The following is a 21,869-nucleotide window of genomic DNA, read 5'->3' on the forward strand; positions in this document are numbered from 1 at the left end:
CCTTTTGGGGATTAAACCTTGGTACAGAGATGAAATCAGGCCTTTTTGGTATTGTTTTCTTTTACATAAATATGAATAAGGTTTTAGGCCCCATGGAGGAAAAGTTTCCAAAAAAGTGTTGCTACCCTCAAACAATTTGAGAATCAGAGGAAGGGGATAACAGTTCTTTAGTGATTTTATTCAGGCCGAGTAGTCAATGCAGGGTCTCAAGGATCCATCTTTCTGCATGAAAAAGAACCCTGCCCCTGCAGGGGAAGAGGACTTGTGAATGAATCCCTTCTCAAGGTTCTCCAGGATATACTCCTTCATGGCTTTCCTTTCTGGTTCAGAGAGGGGGTATGTATGAACCCAGGGAGGAACAAAGCTTGGGAGAAGATCTATGCCACAATCATGTGGGCGAAGTTCCTCGGCTTGTCTTTTGTCGAAGATGTCCTGAAACGCTAGGTACCATTCGGGCAGGCTAGGAGTAATGTTATTGATGGAAAGCATTTTGTACCTGCTAGAGTCAGAATTTAGAAGGCAAGAGTTTCGACAGGCCTCGGTCCCCGTTTTTACTTGATGGCGTCATCACGCTGACGTCAGGAATCGAGACAGCAAATCTAAGAGGCCAGCTTTAACTGTTGTATGGCGATATAGTATACTATTCATGCATAGCTTTCATTACCATCTCAGCAGTGAGACTAATTGTGAATACTGTTCTTTTTCTATTGGACATAGCTCTCACTGTTATGTAGAGGAACATTCTGAGGGTACTGTACTGCCACACTGACAAGGGTGTCTAGACGCATACACTATTACGTGTATCTATATACAAGTGATTTTGATACTGACAGGAATAACTTTCTTGTGGAGAGAGATTTTTAGCAACGTAAATGCCTATGTTTCCCAAAACAACATCGACATATACAGGCATATACTCCATTCTGCTACTTATTTATATCTGGTCCTCACCGTCAGTATCTTTCTACCAGTCCATGATATCATATGTTGCGGCAGCACCAGATCATGACACTCAATAGGTATTAACCCTAGGATAGCTGTTCCTATTTCTGTAGGTAGCTAGTAACATAGCAATTGGACATAATATATATAATCATTTGGCAGTTACACTTGCAAATATTACAAAAGCAGGACTTACTTCTCAATATACACAGAAGCTGGCCTTCTTTTTCAACGGGTATTAACCCTTCACAGACGACCATCTGTTATTAGCCGTCTCGACCATACAGGGTTTCTCTCCTTTTATAAATATTTTAACTAACACTATGTATGAGGTTTCTTCTATTGGGCTGTGACCTCAGGAAAAGGGGAGAAAAAGACAAAACATGCAGGAGGCCTGCAATGGTGTATTACCCAAGGGATAACAATGATAATTAAAGGAGCAATTTATTACAAAGTTAAAATAACCATGGATGACAATGAATATAATTAAGAAAATATAAAAATGCCTAGCACTGGATGTAAAATAGACAAGTGCCTAAGCACTATCCACAACCTTGCACTTAAGAACTTAGTCCAAGATTTCTTTCTTTGCTCCGCCTGGTTAAAATTGAAAACCTACTCACCAGACGTGAATAGGTAATAAGTGTCACGAGAGCTTGCGACAGGCTGTAATTTACACCAAAACTATATATAAATATATATATACCTGGGTTTGATCTGGGACGAGACTTAGATATAACAAATATAATTTATTCCTTGATAAAGGTGAACACACAATAATGTACAAATAACAGGCAAAATATAGACACTTACTTAACATGGAAATGATGAAGCAGTCATATCTGGACTTGCAGTTCATGCAGCACTCTTCATAGTCATCAAGACACCAAAGACATGACAGACCTCTGGCAGGAAGACAGTGCATAGCGTTTCTCTCAGCAATCAGGAAATCATTCAGCAAACGAAGACACAGGAATATAGGGAACAGCAGTTTATATATCCTTTGTCCCTCTATTCTTAACCTTAAGCACAGGGGATTGGTTTTCAATTACCTCCAGCCACTCACTAACGTGGGAAAGCATTCTGACCCATGCCCCCCTGCTAGTTGGCACATGCGCAGTAGAACTCTGGGGTCTCATTTCTGAAGCCCCACATTTGCATCAGGAATGCCAGCCAGTCTATCCATTTGGAGGTCTGGCAGGAAAACCTTTGTTGAAAGGTGTGAAGTGGGACACTTAAAGACTGCTCTGGCTTGAGCCTCCTCCGCCCTTAGGTAAACAGGGAGGGTGACAAGATCCTTTGAACAATACTTAAGTCCTAGACATTGGGGCGTCTCCTAGGGCCATCTGCTACTTTATGGCCAAAAGAATTTCCTCTGGAACTTACCCATACCTTAAAATACAATATAAAGCATAAAACATATACGTATTAAAATATCCGGTTCCGTTTGGTCTAGCAGGTCCAAACTTCTCAGTTCGCATTGCCAGAACTGGGACACCACATGGTCCAAAAAGCGACTTGCTACGACCTAAGAAACCGGAGTTACACAAATGTACATTAAATCATTTTAATACAAAAATCTCCATTGAAAAAGAAATCTCAGCTTTTCACTAAATCCCCATTGAAAACAACGGGCTCCGCCGCCATGGGTTTCAATGGAGCAACTCCGCCGTTGTAGTCAATGGGGTTTCCTACCATAGACTTTCAATGGGGAACCGCCGCCATTGAAGTCTATGAGAAAATCTACAAATTTTTACAGTCGTCCATACTCCGTCTGGTTGGTCTGAGAGGGCTGGAAATGGGCATGCATTAAAGCCGGAACCTTGGCTACATGTCACCCAAATCCCATCCCTCTGGGCATTCCAGAACCGGAGATATGGACTTACACATTTCAACATTTTACACTTCGTCATTTTTTCACCATGCGGCTTTTCTCCCATTGGAATCAATGGTAAAAGCCCCGAACTTTCAAGGGGGTCCATACTCCGTCGGGTTGGTCCAAGAGGGTCAAGGATGGTTCTGCAGTGATGCCGGAGCAGTGACTACAGATACCCCAAACCTTGATCCTCTGGTCCCTCCGGAACCGGAGATATGGATTCCTAAAATTCAGCATTTCACACTTAGTCATTTTTCTGAGCCGTTTCTGCCGCCGCCGGCAAAGACTATGGCGCGACCCGCTCTATCTGGTTCGACCCTTATCGGGGGTCCAGGATTCGGGGACCCGGTTGTGGTCGAGTGGGGGGAAGCCTAGGAACTAGGGGCAAAAAGAATTTTATTTCTAGGTGCCCTAGAACTGTTTATTCCCACATCAATTAACTTTGACCTTGACTCAAGTGATCGTAACTCTTATTAGACATTGTATCCGCTTTGTGGTTTGCGGTCTGGATGGCAGCCAACTTCTTCTTGAAAAGGTTACCTCGAGGCATCTCCATTGAAGTCAATGGGCCCATTGACATTCAATGGGAAACCGCCGCTCTCCCTCTCGGACGCCACCTGCTGGTCTTTACAGGAAACAGGACCAAAACAGCACATTCTGCCATTGGAATGCATTGAGCCCTAATGGCGGCCAATGGGGACCTGCAAAATGGTGCCTGAAAAGGCGGGAAAACTACACAAAGAGCCATAATCATTAAAGAACTATTAACCCTTGTGCTCCCGGATGGATTCTAGTGTGTGTGTGATGCAGACACTGATTAACACAGACATTACAATGGAACAGGGGAGAATACATTTACAGGTCATAACAAGGGTTGAATCACATTTCTGGACCTCAGTCCAGTTAACCCCTTGTCTCCCTGGTGCGGTCAGGGGTGGCCAAATGGGGTGCAACCCCTTTAATACTGGGCCACCCCCTTTCTCCCTCTACAATAAGCACTTGGTTAATTGGTCTTTGCCGCTGAGATCGCCGCTCGCCTGGTGGTGTTTTTGTCTCTGCTGCCGGGGATCAAGTTCTGTGCTCCAACGTGAAATACTTCCTGGAATACACACGATCCGCTCGCGCGATGACGTCACCAGTGTTTGTCCTCTGCTACGGTGGCTCAACGGTGCCAAAAAACCTTCCAACACGTTTCGAAAGCTCTAATAATGTCTCTCTTCGTCTTAAGTGCAAGGTTGTGGATAGTGCTTAGGCACTTGTCTATTTTACATCCAGTGCTAGGCATTTTTATATTTTCTTAATTATATTCATTGTCATCCATGGTTATTTTAACTTTGTAATAAATTGCTCCTTTAATTATCATTGTTATCCCTTGGGTAATACACCATTGCAGGTCTCCGGCATGTTTTGTCTTTTTCTCCCCTTTTCCTGAGGTCACAGCCCAACAGAAGAAATCTCAAGCATATCCTTCTATATCCTTGCCTCAGCGCCAGAAGAGGTTACCTCTCTCCTTCAATCCAATTCTGGGTAGAAGATACCAGAACTATCTCTTCAGGCAGCTCCAGGACTACCATTTGGACATTGTATCTAAGGTTTTTTTCTGTAATAACTTATATTTAATGTTGTTTGCATAAGCGCTGATTATACACCTATTTTTTCACCTAACACTATGTATATATAGCACCTGCACCGTTATGTTATATAAAATTAAAACTTTATTATTTTAAAATTGACTATCCTTGATACTCCAGTGGGTTTGCATTAGGCTACTATCTAGGTAGCCCAAGGATATTCCAATCCTTGATCTATTTGAAGCCTTACTTATTTATGTATATAGCGAGTGCAATTAAGAGATCTAGCATGGCGTCTCTGTCACGCAACTGTGTTTCTTTCTGTTAAATTAAGACATTGCATGATTATTGTATTTATGTCATGATAATTATATTCACTATGACTAGGAATACAACATACAGTATGAAGGTCACTGACATTTTAATACATGCATGTATGTCTTTATTTATATAGCGCCATTAATGTACATAGCGCTTCACAGCAGTAATACATGTAACAATCATAGATAACAAATAATATAAATAACACACAAAGGGGAGAAATGCTTCAGACATAACAATAATATTTTGGAAAGGGAGTCCCTGCTCCGAAGAGCTTACAATCTAATTGGTAGGTAGGAAGGACGTATAGAGACAGCAGGAGGTCATTCTGGTAAGTGCGTCTGCAAGGGGCCAAGCTTTATGTATACCGTACATCTAAAGCATGCATCTATTCTTACATTATATTTGCCTACAGTATGTACAGATTTCTGAATATTGTGTATATAAAGTACAGCATATGTGTACAGTATGTGTAGATACTGCACCGACACACTTTATTCGAGCAAATACCCAGTATGTACCTGGCAGATACCTGGAATGCGCCGCTCCTCACCTCTGACAAGCCCCATTGCGTTTGCCTTCCCAGCCTGGGTTCATGCCTGGCTGACGGGAGGCTGATCTGTTAAATGATAATGATTAGGATTTAATAGGCTGCAATGCTTCGCGTGTCTACCAGATGGCATAAATTCATGAATTGTAATGCAGTATATATATATATATACTGTGCAGTATTGCAGCCAGCGGGAATAAAATGCTTCAATCCCTGCCTGGAAAATACCTCAATGCACTCGGGCAGAAAACAGTCACAAACCTCAATACACCCGGGTATACCCGAATTCGTGGGACTAGCCGAGCTCGAATAAAGTGTGTCGCCAGTGTAGAATGATAGGATATATAGGGAACATGCTGTTTGTACTATTTTAACATAAGGATAGTATTGTATATAGTGCTTATTCTTGTGTACAGTATGTATTTTTATTATTTTTAATTCATAGGTCTCATCTGCGCTGTACTTGGCAAGATGAGGGGACATTGCTTTCTGTAACTGCGCATGCGTAGACTTGCTGTATGGATAGATTACGGACTGTATGAACTATACAGTACGTGCATGGTTGGCTCCATTAATCAAACAAAACACATGCTCAGTAACTGTCAAAAAAATATTTGCCTAATAACTAGTAAACATGTATTAATTAATTATATTGTAGTATAGAGAGCTTTCAAAACCTCATGTCTCCTCATCCAAGTGTGCTCAAGTACACTGTGAACTGTGAGGTTTATAATTTCATATATGAAGAACAGTCATATTGGTTAATTAACACATTCAATGCTGTAATGCCTATGCACTACGTAGAGATCACATGGCTTGGATCTCTCCACATCAGGAAGTTCTCCTATTCCGTTGCGATTCTGTCCACTGCTCATAGACATAGCACAAGGGCCCATGAGCATGCTGGTTCTCCTAACATTCCTAGAAACGCATGAGGGCACCAAGGGGGCTTAAAGTAGCATAATTTCCAGCAAATGTACCTAGAATAACAAAGCTATTGTGCAAATGTACAGAAGCTTAACATTTTCATCATTTTTTACAGGAATGAAAGAGACTTGGGCAGCAGCACCGATATAGGATCTGATGAGGCTTTGGCTATTTTGACTCCCCAAAGTAAGTAAACATGATTAGCATTGCATGGATTATCAGAAAACGATACATAATGAATCTGTCAGTAGTCTGACAACAGTAAATGAATGTGGCTTCTGTATGTTATAGTCAGACTAGGCACTACAGAGATTTTTTCTAACCTTTTGTTTTCTAAACTCCCCATCTTTGTTCATCTCAAATATTTCGGGGCCTATACTGTAGTGCCGACGATTATTCTAAAACAAATCTGGGGCAATCACCAAAGAGACCCAGCCACAAAAGGGTGCTAAGCTTTAGCACACCTTTAGTCCTATTCATATGAATGGGAGTACAGGCGTGCTAAATATTAGCAACCTTTTGTGAATCTGGTTCTAAACAGGGCTGATTGTATCACCTAACTGCCCAGATAACATCCATGCACAACTGGAATTTTTGGAATTCAATGTTTGTTGAATATTCTCTCAAGATTCACTAATGTGATGTTAACCTAAGTTAATGCCTGTTACTCATAACACATTATTCACTAAAGCAAATTACAGGCACATGATCAGGATTCACTCCTATAAAACGTATGGCACTATTTGTAATGTTTTTTCTTTATCCCTCTTTCTCTCTCTTCCTCTCCAGCAAAAGCCCTATGTCAGTTTCTGGATGGGACTAACTCTAAGGCTGCGCTTATAGTGACGGCGACGGTGATGTCACGCTACGGTCGCTGGAAAAATCAAATAGAGATGACTTCCAGCGACCGTGACCAAAACGTCGCGTCGCGCTTACTATAAGCGCACGTGATGGCTTCAATACATTTGTTTTGAAGCTACGTCGCGTCACTGGCACTATAAGCGCAGCCTAAGACATAAATAATGTCACGTTATTTGACTTGCTAACATCCTATTAGCATATTTCACAAGTATCTCAGGGGTGCCCATTTATTGTGCACAGGTGTCTCTCCATGTGTTGTCTAAAGGTGTGTTTGGAATGATATATAGCCATGCATAATAATGGTATATTGCTTTCCTCTCTGTTGGCAGTAAATCCTGGTAAGAACAGGTCTGCCAGCAGTAGTTATGGAGGTTTTCCCTCACCCAAAGGTGATGTGCCCTATGTATGGAGGGGAGTGGCCGTATGCTCTGAGTCCCTGGATAGTGACATCAGGGATGCGTCTGCCTCCTGAAGTATATAAGGCACAACACAGTGAGTGTCAGTGTGTTCTAGCAGCGTGGAAAGCTGTTGGGAAGTTGTAGTTGCCTGCATAAGGGATTGTAGGAACACTTTGTGACCCTAGTGACGTAACTAGCGGTCCAGGTTGACCAATCAGCCTGTCTAAGCCACTCTGTGTCCAGGGACCTGGCACAGAGAGGATCTCCCTAGGAGAAGAGGGGATCCCACTCCAATTTGGGAGGGCGTACCTGATGAAGGGACAGCACGGAGAGATGTGCGGCTAGAGCCGGCAGCTGCATGGGGCAGTCTGCTACATCACCGTCTACAATAAAGATGACCTTGTTAACGATATCCCCACTGTGTGAGTGTGAAATTACTCCACAGTGGATGGCTCCACCAAGAAGGAGTTCCTCACCAGGACCATCTCCCTGCGGAAGCACAGACCCTGATGAGGTGGAGGCGCTGCACATGATGTAAGTTGAACTCGCACCCACTACCTCAGCTGCTTGTTCTGATGACATCCCCTACTAACATCAAGCGGGAGACTCAGGAGTTCTGTTGCCTACAGGTGCACCATCAAACACAACACGTAATGGGGGTTGGTTGTTAGAGTACCCGGGCCAATGTGAGATTGGGGGGGGGGGAAACCCGTTACAATTGGAGGCGCTGCTGAGATACCTGTCAACAGGACAAGCTTTTGCTAGGCACACGCTAGGAAACAGGGAGAGTGTATGCTGCACTTTGTGCTGCGTTGGGATGGAACCGCAGGGATACCCTGGGAACCTGAGAGGAGTTAGTGGGTCTGGAGAGGGGCTATAGCTGTCCGAGTCACCTTGAGGTCGCGCTAGGGGTATGACGCCAGAAGGGAGAGCTTGTTAACTAGGTCAGGTGTCCTGGAGAGGGTCTGCACTAGGCTGACTAAGAGAGGTAGACGCCCAGTACTGCATGGAAGCCCCAGAGTACTCTAGCCATTCCAGATCACTTACCGAAGGGAGCACAGACTGGGAGGAAGGAGATACAGTAGACACTGAGAGAGTGAGCCTAGCCTGAGGTAGTGCAACACGAGTTAGACATATGTTAGGTACACGAGGTGGTGCACAAGGCATGTTTATTGTACAGATGTGGTAGCTGCCCCGCAGAGCGGAGCTCCATGTACAATAATCCAGTATACCGTGAGCAAGAAGTGACAGTCAGAATGGAGGATCTGCAAGAAGCAGAAGGTCCAGGATGGCGGCCGGAAGAAGAACAAGCTGCAGGAGAGACTCTTGTGTGTTTGTTATGGAATGGCGTGAAAGCCGTGGCTGCGCCGTGTTTGTCATGCCTATGTTCTCGGGATGATACCCCTGAGAATAGTGAGGACGACAGCCTTGCGAGATGGGAGGAACGAAATGGACTTTGTTACACACCAATTAACAAACAGCCAGACGCTACCTCAAATACAAAGAAGGACAGTGCTTACCAAAATGGCGGTTCCCGCGTTCCCGGGACACCGCGTGGGCCAGCTGCAGAAAGTCTTGCAACTCTGCGATTTGCAAATTGTTGGCCCGGATTGGCGGCAGCGAGGAAACTCCACCCAGTTGGGGAGTTTGGCGCGAAAGCTGGAGCCGCGCCCTCATGGACTATGACTCACTCTGCACCTGTGCTGGGTCAGCCTACAAGTCTACGAGACATCCCCCTAGTTTCAACCAGGGGGAGTGGTCTGCCGTTTCACCGGAAGCTGATGGAGGAAGTGAAGGGAAGGTTTGCTCAACCATCCTCCGCACTTCAGTTGCGAAGAGCCATTGATCAATACAGACCGCTAGGACGAGTGCTGCCGTTAGTGACCATGGCTGAGCAAGCGGAGAAAATGGAACAGAGTCCCTTGATCTCTACCCATCCCTATTCGGCTCCAGGAGGCTTCCTGATTATCTGAGTAGAGGGTGTGGAGACAGTGGTCTGTCTCTGCCTGCAGTGCAGACTGCCGGGTGGAGCCGTGCACAGCGAGGCCCGATGCCCTCATTGTGGACTGCAATATATGTGGCCTATGACGACCTTTGTGCCAGTACAAGCCGTGGGGATGAAAGATTCTACCCCGAGGCCGGTAGCGGAGCTTCCGGGTGCACTGTGGAGTGCGAGTGCATGTCCCGCGGAGCCGGACTCAAGCCGAGTTATTAAAAATGAAAAAAACAGTCATCGGAGGGGTGACCGAAAGGGGGCCCATCGGCGGTCTCCTAATGCAGGGGTGAGCAAACTTTTTATGCCGAGCCCCCCTTTTAATCCATAAAATTTCTCGGGCCCCCCCTGCCTTATGTAATCAAAATCACATGACGTCAGTGCACGTGAGCTGGTTCAGCCATTGAGGGCGAACCAGCTTTGTAACGCTCCCGCCACGCGTCTACAAAAAAAGTATTTATAGCTGAAACTACATAACTTAAAAATAAATATTATAATATTTGTCTAATAGCGTTCCCATTTCTGCTGTATTATTAATCTCTCTCTTCCCGCCACATTAGAACCTCTCAGGACCTCTCTCCCCTCTTCCAGTCTCTCCCTCTCCCTGTATTTCTCACTCCCCCTCCAGTCCCTTTCTATTCCTCCCCTCAGTGTCTCCCCCTCCATCCCCCCAACTCTCTTTCCCTCCAGCCAGTGTGTCTCTTTCTCCCTCCACCCATTGTCTCTCACTCTCTCCCCTCTTCCAGTCTCACACTCCTCTTCCAATCTCTCCAACTCCCTGTATTTCTCACTCCCCCTCCAGTCCCTCTCTATCCCTCCCCTCAGTGTCTCCCCCACTCTCTTTCCCTCCCCGTGTGTCTCTCTCTCTTTCTCCCTCCCCCTAGTGTCTCCCTCCCTCCATTGTCTCTCACTCTCATTCCAGCCATTGCCTCTCCCTCCAGCCATTGCCTCTCCCTCCAGCCATTGCCTCTCCCTCCCTCCAGTGTCTCTCTTGCACTCTCCAACCAGCTATTGTTTCTCCCTCCACCCGGTCTCTCTCACACTCTCCCTCCAGCCATTGTGTGTCTCTCTCCCTCCTGCCAGTGTCTCTCTCATCCCCATCCCCATGTAGCTCTTTCACCCCCCCTCCCCATGTCACACTCACTCTCACCCCCCTCCCCATCTCACACTCTCACCCCCCTCATGCCACTCACACCCTCCCCATGCCACAGTCTCACACTCACTCCCCCATGTCCCAGTCTCACTCTCCCACCCCCCATGTCCCAGTCTCACTCCCCCCCATGTCCCAGTCTCATTCCCCCCATGTCCCAGTCTCACTCCCCCCACATGTGCCAGTCTCACTCACCCCCCATGTGCCAGTCTCACTCACCCCCCATGTGCCAGTCTCACTCACCCCTTCTCCCCATGTCACACACGCTGATACAGGAAGCAAGGAAATGCTGCTGTGTACTGTAGCACAGCGGAGCACAGCGCCACCTAATGGCCAAAAGAAAAATTGCAGCTGCAGACGGCTTTTTTTCCTCTGCTACTGGCAATATCGCCGCTGCTTCCTGCACCCCCCCTAAACAATCTTGCGCCCCCCCAGGGGGGCGCGACCCCCAGTTTGCGCACCGCTGTCCTAATGGAATACCCCGGCCGAACGCCAAGCTGGAGTCCTCGGACGAGGAGTGTGCCCGGTTGGCGGATGCACAGGACTTATTAACGGAGTACCATGCCAGTGGTACCCCTTAGCGAGATGCTATACCTCGTGGTGCGGAGACGCGGAGTCGGGTGTCTCCCGTACCGCGCCGATCCGATCAGCGGAGTACCACGGCTGTGGTGACTAGTGGGTCGGAAGGAGGTCGTTCTACACCAACCCTGCGCAGTGTTACCACAAAGATAGGCTTGTCGCAGGCTCCGGTGGTGATTAAAGAGGAGCGGAACCAGGCCCAGACGGGATCGCGCCGAGGCAGGGCGTTGCCGGATATCCTCGTGGAGGAAGAGGTCTCGCTTGGGGACCCAACCCAAGATGGCGTCGCAGCACGTGCGGATCCCGAGGCAGTTCCGGATGACCTGAGTGGTGTCGAGTGGGAGGCGATTGCACCGCTGCGGTCGAGCAGTGGGAGTCGATCCCCTACGGACAGCAGACGGAGTGGGCGCTCGATTCGTAGAACGAGAGGATCCACTACTGAAGGACAGAGCGAACATTGTGGCGAACGTGAGTCAGGTGTTGCGGAGGAGCAGGCCGTGACCCTGCCGGAACCTACCGTCCAGCCCCGTTCCCCGACACCGTCCATTTCCAAAGTTAGCCCCAAGGCCCTAGTTCAAGCCCCTGTCCCGGTCACCTGTTCCTTCGGGTCTACCTCTAGTTTGGGGGTGTCAGGGGATTCCCGGGGTCCAACCACTGAAAGGACTGAAAGCCTGGACTGGGGAACTTCGGACGATGGATCGGAGGGTGGAGGGAGGATTTCGCGACGAGGGTCGATAGTTAGTGAAACACATAGTGTGCTGAGCCTGCCGTGTGGACACTGGTCACAACGCAAGGACAAGGTTACGCGATCGGAGGGTACTTCAGGGGTATCATCGGGCGGGCCTGAGGAGGACGAGCCACTAGAACCTAGCTCAGACGAGGTACGGGAAACTAGGTGGTGGGCACCCTTATATGTCGCCTGGATCGACCGCACTATTCTAGAGAGGGATGGGGTGGTTGACCATTGGTGGGCCCCTGGGGAGTTTGACGATGCGGCCTATCTCAAGGAGCTACGAGTACGGTGGGACCGAATACAAGTAGGTCTTATTACCCCAAAAGGATCGGAAGGGTTAGATGATCCGGTGGAGCCAGATGAGCCCCTATCATGGGTGTTGCCGGGAAGGGCTGGGCAAACTAAATTGACCCGGGCATGACGAGCTGAACGGGCTATTGCGGCTAAATATAAAAGATCCCATGGGCTCGAATACCCATATGTCCCTGAACCTCTGATGAGGGAAATAGAGGACAATCGAGAGAGGTGGCTTCGCAATGATATAGAATATTATATCGTGAATAAGGGAGGTGAAATTAAGGGAGTTCAGGCAGAGCAGAGGGTGTCCCAACTCATGCGGGTCTGGAAGATAGGGCGCAGCGTGTATATCCACAAGGTGGTGTACTGCAATGAGCGAGGATTACCCCGAGAATTTAGTGTAACTGTCTATGATGCAGCGGGGCGGGAGGTGAAGAAACCAGACCCTCGACACTACTATTAGGTCCGTCAAAGAGTGGTCTGCCTTTCCCTTTGCTGCTTACTGCTGGTCAGTGAGCGGATGTTCTGTCATTATTATGTGACTGTGACAATGTTTAAACGCTAAGTTTGTGTGTTCTTTTTCAGTGTTTCCTGGAGCAAGGTACACCAAATTTAGGCCCAGCCGGGGCGGTGGGGATTCACCAGGGGGAGTATATAGCATGCATAATAATGGTATATTGCTTTCCTCTCTGTTGGCAGTAAATCCTGGTAAGAACAGGTCTGCCAGCAGTAGTTATGGAGGTTTTCCCTCACCCAAAGGTGATGTGCCCTATGTATGGAGGGGAGTGGCCGTATGCTCTGAGTCCCTGGATAGTGACATCAGGGATGCGCCTGCCTCCTGAAGTATATAAGGCACAACAAAGTGAGTGTCAGTGTGTTCTAGCAGCGTGGAAAGCTGTTGGGAAGTTGTAGTTGCCTGCATAAGGGATTGTAGGAACACTTTGTGACCCTAGTGACGTAACTAGCGGTCCAGGTTGACCAATCAGCCTGTCTAAGCCACTCTGTGTCCAGGGACCTGGCACAGAGAGGATCTCCCTAGGAGAAGAGGGGATCCCACGCCAATTTGGGAGGGCGTACCTGACGAAGGGACAGCACGGAGAGATGTGCGGCTAGAGCCGGCAGCTGCATGGGGCAGTCTGCTACATCACCGTCTACAATAAAGATGACCTTGTTAACGATATCCCCACTGTGTGAGTGTGAAATTACTCCGCAGTGGATGGCTCCACCAAGAAGGAGTTCCTCACCAGGACCATCTCCCTGCGGAAGCACAGACCCTGATGAGGTGGAGGCGCTGCACATGATGTAAGTTGAACTCGCACCCACTACCTCAGCTGCTTGTTCTGATGACATCCCCTACTAACATCAAGCGGGAGACTCAGGAGTTTTGTTGCCTACAGGTGCACCATCAAACACAAAACGTAATGGGGGTTGGTTGTTAGAGTACCCGGGCCAATGTGAGATTGGGGGGGGGAAACCCGTTACAGATATAAATAGCACTTGGGACTCTGATAGAATATTTAAGGCGTAGCACTGGGTTAATGTTATTTGCTTTATTGCATACAGTAGGAGTTATGATTAATCTCATGTTAATTTAGGTTAATATTAAGTTAAATAGCTTAACAGAGCTTAGTACATCTGGGCCTAAATGAACCAGGTCTGAATGTTAAACAGATCATGTGAGATGTAGCAAAAATATTATTACGTTAATACCTGTAAGTTACCTTATTGCACTTTGCTAGCTAAATGGCAGATGAAATTATCTCTCTATACAGTAAGTCACATATTTAAAGGTGGATTTTCGCCTAGATTTTTTTTTGTATTATATGGGAAGCAGGGGCTTTCCGAAGTTGAGCCACATTAATTTCAACTCTGGAGAAGCGAGATCTTTAAACATGAAGAAGATACTTCCTGGAGAAGTTCATCTGAGTATCCTTTTTGTACAATTTTCTTTTAACTTTTTGTCTATGATCTAATAAAGTACCACGCCTTTTCTCATTGAAGTTGGGTTGCCGTGCTTGTTTTTACCAGCTGTTGCTCCGTATTTCTCTTCCTACCTGCCAATATCTCGGGAAGCAACCATTTTCCAACTTTAAAAAAAAAAAAGGAAATGCTTCTTTAAAATGACTCTTGTTTTTTTTTTTTTTTACTAGGTTTGAAGCACCGGGTACCCCCTTCTTCCTTAGATATTTACATCTGAAGGGGCTGCCGGTAGGCAGCAGCTTTGGCTGGGCACAGATAATGTCTGCTTAAAGGACCCGCGTCCCTCAGGCCAATAGGAAGCCAAGATGTCATCTCTTGTGGATTACTATTGTCCCTTGTGACGTGGGACCTTTAAACAGATGTGAGATACCGGGCATCACCTTGAGATGTAAGTATCTTGGGTAGCAAAGTGTCCCCGGAGCTGAAATTAACATAGATTCATCCGAGACCCCCTGCTTCCCACCTAGATGGAATATATATAATGTATATATATATATATATATTTTTTTTTTTAATTTTATTTAAGGCAAAGCTCATTTAAGACATATAACTTTTTCATTGCATTTTAGAAAATTTAAGTAATGATGGCTCCATCCCGGGTCCTTCATCTGGACACTCAGCAGTTTTGCTTGTAAGTAGATATGATTAGCAGAATATGTATATCTAGTTGTTGCTGTTGGAAGACAATATTTTTGTAAAAAGGCATAAGAAATCAGTATGCAAAAATATAATATTACCACAAAAATATAATATTACCCATGCTAAACAAAAGAAAATAGCAGCAACTATTTTGTATCATAAAAAAAAAATTCAGGAAACAGTATAGGTCTCACTCAAAGGTGACAACATTTTGGAAATATTGTCCCATAAGTATTTGAAAATACTACAACATGAATGTGAACGATCTCCGCTATAAACCTACTGCCCTTCAATTTAACATTGTATCACAATTCATATATAAACAAAACATTATAAGTTAGGAGCACTCAAATAAATAAGAAAAAAAAATTTAAAAAAAATATCAAACCACTTATTTTTCTGGTCCAAAAAGTAATACAGGAGTTCAAGGAACCACTGCACTCACCAATAGTATAAAATGAAGATCTGTGACGTTTCAAGTCTACATGGCTCTTTGTCAAACATACCTTTGACAAAGAGCCACGTAGGCTCGATAAGTCACAGATCTTAGTTTTGTAGTATTGGATGGAATACATTTATATTTTTTACAATTTGTGAGTGCAGTGGCTTCTTAGACTCACAATTCACATCACAGATACACATATTTCTGAACATATAATTTTAGCTCAAATTTAGACCGTTATAAATAGAAGACATGTTAGGCATTAGAAGACATAATGGACACTAGAAGACATGATAGACACTAGAAGACATGATAGACAATAGAAGATATGATAGACAATAGAAGACATGATTGACGTTAGAAGGCATGATTGACGTTAGAAGGCATGATTGACGTTAGAAGGCATGATTGACGTTAGAAGGCATGATGGACATTAGAAGGCATGATAGACATTAGAAGGCATTATTGACAATAGAAGACGATTGACATTAGAAGACATGATTGACATTAGAAGACATGATTGACATTAGAAGACATTATTGACATTAGAAGATATGATATCATCAAACAATTCCAGAAAACTATTAGGATATTATTGTAGTTCTTGAGACCCACTTTTAATGTATCTAAGTTTAAAGGTAACTAGAAGAATGATGTTCATAGGGTCATACAATATTTTCTTTCTAATTTCTTATGAACTTGCACTTTCCATTCTGTATCTGCTTTGTTTAAAGGTTTTTACAATTTTAATACAGTAGTTTTTGAATGATGTACTGGCTTTTTAATTAAGTTGAAACAGGGTAACAAACAGGAAATGTTGAGAAGGAATTAATAGATTCACAAAGTGATATATATTTTACACCAATGAAAGAAATAACACCACATGTTTTATGTTTTTTAGGAAAGTAATTATAGTACACCATGCAAATCACAAAGGTAGGTATATTGATTAAATATTTGTGAAAAATGAATGTTAAAAACAAAATTGGAAAAGGCTCACTAGAAACAAATTTAGGGTGAAATACCATATGCATTAATGACCTGGTAAAACCCTGTTCTTCTGGGATTATTACCTAAATAATGTTCACAGGATCAGTATATAGTACAGTGGAGAATCCATAGTTACTCACTATAAAGCAAATTCCCATTGTTGTGACACTCTTTAAAGTACATACCTATATTTGAAAGCAAATATATAGTTATGATGTCAAAACATGGCAATCCTATAACAAAATAAACTGTTAAGCACCACCCAAATAGCTGTACCTACTGGAGGGCACACATACTGTAATGCTAAGCTGTTTATACTGAAGTTATTTTTTCTTATGTGATTCGGGTCCCTTCTTTCACTTTTTCTTTTCATATAATTTTATAGTTGCGCGGCAGAGGCAGGACATAGAAATATCAATTAGTTTTGTGTGTGTTTTATTAGCAAGAAACAAAAATTGGCACGTGGCTCTTTAAAAAAACAAAACATAAAATAAAAATCCAGCTGTGACGGTGAAGGGGTACCCAGGCTCACTAATAAAGGTTCAGCCCACTTGGGTACTCCTGATCTGTGTGTTGAGGTCCTAGAGTGTCAGCTCTTGGGCCCAGATGTCAGAAATGCATTACTGTGACTGTGTGCAAATTTTGCGACATTAAAGATTTTTTCTGTGTTTTGCCTTTCTCGGGGTGCTGGGACCAGGAAATTTCTAGGCTGTAAGTTTCAGGGTGGGTTTGCCGGAGAATGTCTTCACAGAATGTGTCTATGTATCAGGGTTCCGGAGTTATAGGATACCCCAAAAGTTGGATCTGGGAATCGAGTGAGATTCTCAGATACAGCCAATCACATTGCTCCGGGCAAACTCCTATCCTGAAAACGTCCTGGCGACCGACCGCCAGGATTCCTGCTGCAACATAATCCAGACAAGGTAAACGGGGCATGAAGAGGTTAATGTAAACCTGCAACATACAGGGGATCCCTAGTATAAGGAGAGGTGCCCAGCTACATGCCCAGGTACCCTGAACCTAGTATAGGGGTTCAGGGGATGCTCCAGCTATATGATAAAGCTGAGAGTGTTTTTTGTGTGTGTAAAAAAAATAAAAGTTATTGCTAGAGTGTGGCAAGGATGAGGCTAGTGAGTGTAGACAGTATATACCCTTACTCCATCCCTGACACCAGAACAGGGACTTACACATATTTATCACTCAAGCTACAGGACACAGTATATTTTATTAAAGGGTTATGTTTAATAGGTATATGTACTGATAACCTGTGAATGAACTGTGGGATTTCCAAGTCATGGATTCCGAGGGACCAGGTAGCTACCAAGCTTGGTGCCTATGGGTCTGTTCGGAGTCCGGACTTGAAAGCCTCAGGGATGCCAAGGTGTTAGACCAGGAGGGGAACTACAGTCATGCTGAGTACCTGCATCCTGGGCAAACACAGGGCTATCCGGCCACCATTTGCTAGAGCCCAGACTCTTTGGAGCCACGGGGGGCACGGTATGCATAGAGGTGCCAGGTTGGCGCATGCCCCTTTGCAGAATGAAAAAAGGTGCCCACCCGGCTTTACAATACTGGCAAATCAGTGATTGGCTGGCAGGAGAATTCCCATGCTCTGATAGGCTGTAGAGGTTTGTGAATGGGACACTGAAACCCATCAAAAACACTGCAGCCAATCAGGAGTGCAGATTCCAAGCACCAAACCAACAGAGGCAAATTCAAAGATGCTCTGTACTGAATAGACGAGAGCCTGCTTCAAAGATTTTGAGTGAGAAATCTACAAACATGACTCATTCTGTGAGTACCCCTACAGCCCCACCCTTTCCCAGCACTGCCCAGAGATTACACAAGCGCTCCTCAAATTAACTATTAACTCTAATAAACTAAGCAGCCAATGTGGACCTGGCCTATTGCAATCTAAGTTCCTACGACTTGGTGCCCCAGCCATTGCCAAGCCGCTTGCCTCCGTAATCAACTGTATTTTGGCTGCAGGCTATATCCCTAAGACCTGAAAAACTGTCAATCTTCAAAAGTGAGGACAAAAACACTCTCAAACTACAGGCCAATCTCTCTTCTCCCAATACCATCCGAAGTCATGGAAAAATGTGTTCATTCCCAATTAAAACTGCAGTTCAAGCTCCCGTTTTTTTTTTTTTTTTTTTTTTTTTTACTTCAATAGTTTCATGTGGGCAATCTCTACTTACCTAAAGAACTGCATAGCTGCCGGTCAATTCGTTCTCCGTCTATTGATCGGCGAAGTTTGGCGACATCTTTAGATCTGGGGAATGTAAAGGGTTGCTATAGGAACAAACATGCTTGTTAAAATAGAATACAAGAAAATTGGTCTTTCAAAGTTTTTGTTTTTTTAAAACAGAAAATGCTAAAAGTATTTTTTCTTACTACAGAACTGATTTATTTAAAAAAAACCACATGCAGGATATTGCTTGAACTGCCGGGACGGTGCTGTGGGGGGCTGCATTCTTTTCAATAGTACCTCCCACAGCGTTATTCCTTCTGGGCCACAATCTGGGCAGCCACGCAAACGGTATGGCTGGCTACATCTGCAATGTGTTCTTTAAGCTAGATGTGCACAGAACTTTTTTCTTTGTATACTTTAAGATGCCGCATTGGAGGTTAATCTTCTACTGGCGCTGCTTTCTAATTTGTTGGTAATACCCACAGGGGTATCGCACCAGAGCACACTAACCTTGACATTCATTTCTACAGTACATTAAGCAGTAGTTCGGATTCAAGCAATTCCTTGTTGACTCCGAGATCAACAACACCTAAATTGACGTACGTCACTTCCCTAGGTGGTAAGTATATACTTTTCCAGTTCTACTTAGTCCATATTCAGTTCTCTGTTTGTACAGTAGCGGCCGGGCTAACTCTAATGCGGCTGCCCCCTCAGTTTAAAAATAGCGCGGGCTGTCTTCGGCCGAAACCCGACCGAAGCCGGCCGGGTTTTCCCGCGCCTCGGGCGCTTTCAATAGTAAGCGCAATTAGCACTTATCTATTGAAGCGGCCGCCGCGCGGTAAACTCAGTTTTTAAACGGAGAACAGACCCACGGCTAGCCCGCTACGCTGCCGGCCAGCTCCCAGCAAGCTTTAGAATGAGCTTAGCCGGGACAGTATGAACATGGTTTGCCGTGTGTGGAAGGGCGGTTAAAAATGCCAACCTTTGAAGGATGGGCACAGGTCTCCTGCCATAAGCATGGCAATTCCATGATGAAGAGACCACTAGCAGCCAAGAAGCACATTTGTAACAACGTGTTCCTAGTATTGCATTTTAGATAAAGCATGTCCGTTTTTAAAACTCCAGAACAATATGGTACGTTCTATGAATTAGGAAGGGAGGAATTATTTTCATCTTGCAAAAAAATGTACATTCTGCATTGCAGTAATAGCGTGTGTCTCTATGCACTTCCATCTCTCCAGAGTTCCTTCTTGGAAGCCGCAGTGAGGAAGGGAGATAAAAAATCCTGCACACTATCAGGGCTAAATGTCCAAAAACAACACATAAGAGAAAGAACCCTTAGCGATGCACTCACCTCTACTGATATTTCAAAAGAAATTAATTTTAATTACATATCAAAGAAAACACTAACTAATGTTAAAACCTCAAAAGTAAACGCCTGTGTGTTTCACCATTAATGAAGAAAAAGATAATTTCCCACATATAAAGGATATAATCCTAAGTACATTCACTGGACTGAGTCCTGTATGAATAAATATACATATACTACTTTGCATAAACACAGGGGGGTGTAATCCCTATGTTTGTATGCACTGAGAGCGCAGCTATGAGATTTGCACATAAAAGCCTGATGTAACTGTGAATGGCTACAGTCTAAACATATATTGTTATCAGCAATAAAGAAAAGAAAATGCCTACACACATCCCTTATATTCCATGCAATGCTGTGTCTCACAATTAACTGTACTCATATAGATCCACAAAGTATTAGTATAATGTGACTTCCTCAGAGCATCTACAAACGATACATAAATGTGTTGCCAAAGATTCAGCTGGGAGAGCTGCACACAGAGCTACAAACTGATACCTAGTGCCGCTATTAATAGCTACAGTACAATACAGTATAGCATCCCTGGTACAGTAGATGCAAAGCAAATAAAGTTTTCAGCAGTAAAGGAAGGAAGTGCCCTCGTATACATAGGTCCTTGCTATAGCTAGATCCTGCACCTCTCTCTGAATCTAGTGGGTTCCTTAATCGGCCCACATCTTTGTGAAACTGGTTAGGATATTTACAAACGGTGCACGGAGCAAGTTGCCCAGTGTTCTCACACACATCCGACTAGACCTTTTGTCTTAGTCGCGCTACTGACGAACTACTGATGTCATCACCCGACCGCCGTTTTGTTCCATATTCTGAACTTCTTCAGGGGTGGGCGGGTCACTGCAACTGGCGGCTATTTAACTCCACCGTCGCCATGGTAACCTCCAAACAATCCATAGGAGCATTTTGGCGTGAAGGAGTCAGCCAATCGGAAGGTTTATCAATAAAGGAATTGACACATCGCGCCGTGCGTGCCCTTAAAAGCAGAGGTAAACTAAAAATCATTATATGCATATTAAAATATGAATGAAACGGCCTACTGCTTATGTAGGCTAGAATTTGGGACTATGCGTTTTTGTTTCTTTCTTGCTGGAAATTCCCATACTGTGTGTATATGATTGCCCACATGCCCCACCACTGTTTCACTGCTACCAGTGTCAGTGCATGGTGACATATAATCACTAACAAATATATTTATAATTATATACGTTCTTATTGTGCATTATCCATGTGGGTAAAGGTGTCACTCAGATACCTCACTGTCACTTCCAAAACACTGTCATTGTAATTCTCATATAAGGAGTCATGATGTTATGTCCTCAATATACACTTAATCAGCTGCAGAGATACTATGCTGAGATGGCTATGATTTTTTGTTCGAGTATACAAGCCCAAGTTGTTCCCATATTTATTTTGGACTACAGGAAAGTGGAATATACTGTACAAACCCTTCATTCGGGCCTTTGGGTGATAGTGTCCCTAGGCTATACAGTTGTGTGAAAAAGAAAGTACACCTTCTTTGAATTCTATGGTTTTACATATCAGGACATAATAACAATAGCAGTTCCTTAGCAGGTCTTACAATTCGGTAAATACAACCTCAGGTGAACAACACATGACATATTACACCGTGTCATGATTTATTTAACAAAAATAAAGCCAAAATGGAGAAGCCATGTGTGAAAAACTAAGTATACCTTATGATTCAATAGCTTGTAAAACCACCTTTAGCAGCAATAACTTGAAGTAATCGTTTTCTGTATGACTTTATCAGTCTCTCACATCATTGTGGAGGAATTTTGGCCCACTCTTCTTTACAACGTTGCTTCAGTTCGTTGAGGTTTGTGGGCATTTGTTTATGCACAGCTCTTTTAAGGTCCAGCCACAGCATTTCAATTGGGTTGAGGTCTGGACTTTGACTGGGCCATTGCAACACCTTGATTCTTTTCCTTTTCAGCCATTCTGTTGTAGATTTGCTGGTGTGCTTGGGATCATTGTCCTGTTGCATGACCCAATTTCGGCCAAGCTTTAGCTGTCGGACAGAT

The 21,869-nt window shown here is 44.5% G+C and overlaps 1 protein-coding gene across 3 annotated transcripts in view; it reads left to right on the forward strand.

Annotated features, from left to right (window-relative positions):
• The window catches only part of PHF11 (PHD finger protein 11), a 175,048-nt gene that overhangs the window by 126,183 nt on the left and 26,996 nt on the right, over positions 1-21,869 (forward strand). For all 3 annotated transcript variants that reach the window (XM_075591937.1, XM_075591938.1, XM_075591939.1), the window contains 4 exons: positions 6,303-6,373; positions 14,748-14,809; positions 16,161-16,195; positions 18,974-19,062. In XM_075591937.1, coding sequence (XP_075448052.1) covers positions 6,303-6,373; positions 14,748-14,809; positions 16,161-16,195; positions 18,974-19,062 — 257 coding nt within the window. The remainder of the gene's footprint in view (positions 1-6,302; positions 6,374-14,747; positions 14,810-16,160; positions 16,196-18,973; positions 19,063-21,869) is intronic.

Source organism: Ascaphus truei, chromosome 3 (genome assembly GCF_040206685.1).
Source record: "Ascaphus truei isolate aAscTru1 chromosome 3, aAscTru1.hap1, whole genome shotgun sequence".
Lineage (NCBI taxonomy): Eukaryota > Metazoa > Chordata > Amphibia > Anura > Ascaphidae > Ascaphus > Ascaphus truei.